The 4,676-nt window shown below is 58.1% G+C and overlaps 1 protein-coding gene across 1 annotated transcript in view; it reads right to left on the bottom strand.

Annotated features, from left to right (window-relative positions):
* Positions 1-4,676, bottom strand: part of KCNN4 (potassium calcium-activated channel subfamily N member 4) — a 28,218-nt gene that overhangs the window by 15,036 nt on the left and 8,506 nt on the right. Inside the window, exons 2-3 of the mRNA XM_004710542.2 lie at positions 1,349-1,444; positions 807-814 (exon numbers count right to left, since the gene is read on the bottom strand). Coding sequence (XP_004710599.1) covers positions 807-814; positions 1,349-1,444 — 104 coding nt within the window. The remainder of the gene's footprint in view (positions 1-806; positions 815-1,348; positions 1,445-4,676) is intronic.

Raw genomic sequence — 4,676 nt, 5'->3', positions numbered from 1 at the left:
GGGGAAGAGATAGTGGGGGGCAACCTGGAGCTGGGGAGGCTGCGGGCAGGGGCAGGCCGAGAGGGGCGGGGAGGACTTCACGCTGTGCTCCCTGCCCTTCCCCCCTCCAGCCTCAGTCCCCCGCTGCAGAACTTCTTACTGAGCTCCCCCTGGGCCCCTGGACCCCCTATTCTCCCCCCCCCTCCACCGCCTCGGTGGAGCTCACACTCCCTGACCCCAGCCCCGTCCTGCGCCTGCCTTTTGGAGTACAGTCATCGCAGCAATAACAATACGTTCTTAGCGATCACAATAGCAGGCATTCAGCGGGCACTGGGCCGAGTGCCAGGCTCACGTGTGCCCTGTTCGAGTCCACACGGAGTGACGGACACAACACGATGAGACCACACGGTTCTTGCCCCCATTTGACAGAAAAGGAAACTGAGGCCCCAGAGAGGATAAGGGCTTTGTTCTTGCCACCCACCCTGCCCCGTGTCATGACCGCTCAGATGGTGGGTATTAATGACAGTGTTACTCATGAACGCGGGGACAGGCACCTTTCCCCGGGACACATCTTAAGGGGCTTAGGCAATGCGGCAGGGCTTCCCCACATCAACCAACCCCCCTTCCATCTGGGAAGGCCCTTGGGGAATGGGGAAGGGGAAAGAGGGGTATAGGACAACTACATCTGGGAAGATGGGGGACGGATTGGGAATGGATAGGAAAAATGGAGAGTTGGACATTTAACTTGGCAAGTTTCCCCAAATGGGTAACCTGCCCCATGGGGGGCACTGCAACCATCCAGGGGGAGAGCAAAGGCAGACACCTACCTTTGACCCTGGATTAGGGGATAGAGTACAAAAGGTTTTTAATGGGCCAGAGGGTCACTGAGTATAATTTTTTTTTTCTGGGAAGGGATCAGTAGGGAACCTGTGAGGGGAGAGGGGGCTATAGAAGAGGACGCTTATTAGGTCTGGAGATGGACCAGGGGTGGAGAAGGGTCCCACCTATACCATCCACACTGCTGGGGATCTTAGGGTACTTGGGTCTGGGGAGGCAGGTCAGCTAGATGGGCAGCCAGGGATGGAGGGCTAGGGGTCTGGAAGGTGGGCCCCCCATGGGAGAGAGGCAGGATCAAGGGAGATGGGGGTGTCGCAGGTGGCCCTGTCTGTGGTTCACCCCATGCTTCGGCAATGAGTACAGGCCCCACTCAGAGCAGGGGGGCCTCATTACACCGCTCAGGGGGAGTCAGGGCGGGAGAAAGAGGGGGTGGGGGGAAGGAGGAGAGTGGAGAGTGTGAGCTGAAGGGGCCTAGGCCCTGGGCTGGAGAAAGTGAGGAAGGGGCTTCCTTCACGGAATCGTCTTGTCCTACCTGGACCTCTTTGGCATGGAAGGCCACGATAAAGCAAAGAAGCAGGCAGGTGGAAACGCTGATCATGCATTTAACCAGGAACAGGTAGATGGCCCACTGTGGGGAAGGGACAGGGAAAGGCGGTGAGGCTTCAGGTCTCTACCTGGTGGCTTCTCTCTCTCTCTCTCTCTCTCTCACCAGCTTCAATGCTGACACTTAGCACCCCTGTAGGCAGGGTTGAGCTGCCCCCATGGGCTTCTGAGACTGTAACTCTTTACAGGAGAGCAGAAAGCAGAGCCCTCGCTGGTGGTTTCAAACTGCTGGCCTTGTGATTTTACAGTTAGTGTAGCCCAATGCATAACCACTCCACCACCACCACCACCACCACCACCACCACCATCACCACCACCACCACGGCTCCTTGTTCCTGGGGAGTCTCAGAACCTTCACACAGGGAGAGTGGCCTCTTCCTCCTCATCCCAAACACCACGGTCCCTCTCCTTCTCTCTTTTCTCAAGACAGACATCTCTGCTGGGGATCCTTGAAACTCCCATTCCTTCACCACCACACACCGCCCCCCAGCCTCCTTTCCCACCATTGCTCAGGGGTATCTAGAAACAGACATCTCGCTTCTAGAGAATGCCCCCTCCCTCCCTTCCCTGTGCAGCTGGTCTTGTCAGCCAACCCAACTTCAACGCACCTCTGCCCGATTCCAGATGAGCCTAGAAACTCTCATTCCATCCCCAAAGAAAGAAAGGACACCCTGCTCTGTCCATTCAGGTGGCTGAGTCTCTGAGGTGCCAGCGTCAGCTCAGAGAGGGGCACTAGGCCCAGCTGCATCTCTTCCCCTCCCTCCCGCCCTTCCCCTTGGCTCTCAGCCCAGGGCAGAGCTGGCCTGAAGCACAGAGCTTCCAGAAACCATGGCGAAGGTCCCCCCCCACCCAACTCTTTTTGTGTGGCACTACCTTGGAAGACTCTAGAATTAGGGAGGGAGGAATTCAGAGTAAACGAGACACCTAGATTCTCTAGGAAAGAGTGTGTATGTGTGTTGGGGGAGGGTCCCTACCTGAGGGTATGGTCAGGGTTGGGGGCCACGTGGCCTCTCATGCTGAGGCCCGGCACCTGTTTCTCCAAAGACTTATAGCAACTCTCCTGGCCTGGCCAGGGCCCGCCTCTGAGCAGGGGAAGAGGGCCAGTTTCCTGCTGGAGGGGAGGGGTGCTGTCCTCCTGCCCCCCACCCCGAACAAAGAGGCCTTTGTCCCCAGCTCTCTCCAACCCCCTGCATCCTTCTCCAGCTCCCCACGTCCTTGTCTCTTTCTTTATGCTTCCCAACCTCCCCCCCCCTGCACAAGCACTCTCCCCATGCAGTCCAGATCTCTTTGATCCTCTGTTTTTCCGAGATCTCTGTCCCCTGAATCCCTGATCTGCCTGCACTGTGGCCCCTCGGGAACTCCTGTCCTCTATGGAAGGTTTCCAAGGAGCTCTGGTGGCCTAGTGGGTTACATGTTGGCCTGCTAACCTCAGGGCCCACGGTTCAAACACGTCAATTGCTCCGAGGGAGAAAGATGAGGCTGTCTGCTCCCATAAAGATTGACAGCCTCAGAAGCCCACAGGGGCCATTCCACTCTGTCCTGCAGGGTCGCTATGAGTCAGAATTGACTCAGTAGCAATGAGTTTGGCGTTTGACGGGGTGTTTCTACTTCTCTCTCTCTTTGCTCTTTCCCCTCCTCCTCCTCTCTTCTCTGTCTCCCCATCTCCTTTTGGCTCTGTCTCTCTTCATCCCTCTCCTCCACCCATAGGGAACAGTAACTCTGTGTGCCCCCAGGGTGTGTGTCTCCCCTCAACGGACCCCCTCCCCCATTAGTTGGAATCCCAGAACTGCTTCTTAGGGTCCAAGATTCAATTTTTATGGGAGCACACAGCCTCATCTTTCAGCCTCAGAGCAGCTGGTGGGTTTGAACCAATGAGCTTTGGGTTAACGGCCCAAGACTTAGTCCACTGCACCACCAGGACTCCTAGGAGGCCCTGCAGGGTCATGCCTTTTCACCTTTGTCCTTGGTTTTGGGGAAACTGAGGCTCAGAGAACTGCAGCAGTGCCACCCAAGGTCCTAGTGCTGGGGGGAAGGAAGAGATGCCAGGGGACCCTTGAGGGACCCAGGCTGTGCCAGACACCATGCCCCCACCCCTTCTGCTGGGCAGGCACTGAGCGTGGGAGCGGCAGGCAGGCTCCAGCCACGCTTCCTGTTGGCATGAACTTCTGCGGGCCCCACCTCCTCCAGCACTTGCTGCCCTCGCCTTGGCTGGCCTGGTCAGAGGAAGCCAGCCTGCCCTGACCTCCATGTGGCACCTTAGAGCTGCCTAGCTGCCCCATCCACAAAGCCAGCTGGAGCCTCTAGACCCCAGCTCTCAACGCACAGCCAGGTCTCATGTCTCTCCTCTCCCAGGGGGCAATTCTGCTGGCCCCTCAACTCCTGATTCCTATCTCTGTCCACAGCCTGCCCAGATGCAGCCCTGACCAGGGCTGGAACATGCTGGGACCTGCTAAGACCCGCCCAGGCGCCACCTGCCTCTTTTCTCTCCACCATCCTCAAAGTTTGCTCTCTCTCTCTCAGCCCCTTAGACTCTGTGGGCCACCCTCTCACACCCAGCATCTGGGCTCCCAGCCCCCTCCTCCCTCAGACCCAGGAGTCCAGACCCCCTGCCCCTTTCTCCCTCAGACCCAGGAGTGGAGGTTACTATATGCCTACCTCTCCACTATTTCCCTCTAGACTCGATGTCATACAAATTCTAAGGTTCCCTTGAGCTCCTTAATGTCGGAGATGGTGGATGGAGGGAGGCCAGCGTGTTTTCCATTTCCCACCTCCACCCCAGCCAATCTCTCTGGACTCTGCCCTTCTCAGACAGGTGGTGGGTAAATGCTGGTGGGTAGATAAGAGCCGAGAAGTAGCCTCGCCTTCTTCCCGCCCTCCCTTCCCCAAACCTAGGCTGCCAGCAGCCCCCACCACACTCCCTGCCATCGACGGGAACTGGGCCCCCACTCCCCTAAGCCATTCTCAGGAGCTCTGGACAGTTAGGGCTCCGGGGCATTCAAGCACTGCAGCTCAACACCTCCAAAGGCTGAGAAGACACTCAGATCGACATCCTGGTCCATTCCCCTTGCAAAGTGGGTCCCCAGCATCTCACTCTGGGGCGCATTTCGCCAGTCCCTTGAGGCCTCACACTCGGGGGGTCCCCGCTCCCGCCCCCTCCTCCCTCAGTCTTGAACCTTGGTCCTCCTCCTCCAGACCGTCCAGGGGCTCTGACTTCCAGCTCCCACTCCCCACAGACCCAGGAGTCTGGACCCCCTAGC

The sequence above is a fragment of the Echinops telfairi genome, unplaced genomic scaffold, assembly GCF_000313985.2.
Source record: "Echinops telfairi isolate 266 unplaced genomic scaffold, ASM31398v2 ScPeMD7_655;HRSCAF=1070, whole genome shotgun sequence".
NCBI lineage: Eukaryota > Metazoa > Chordata > Mammalia > Afrosoricida > Tenrecidae > Echinops > Echinops telfairi.
The sequence above is the reverse complement of the archived record's forward strand: the minus strand, read 5'-3'. Positions and strand labels throughout refer to the sequence as shown.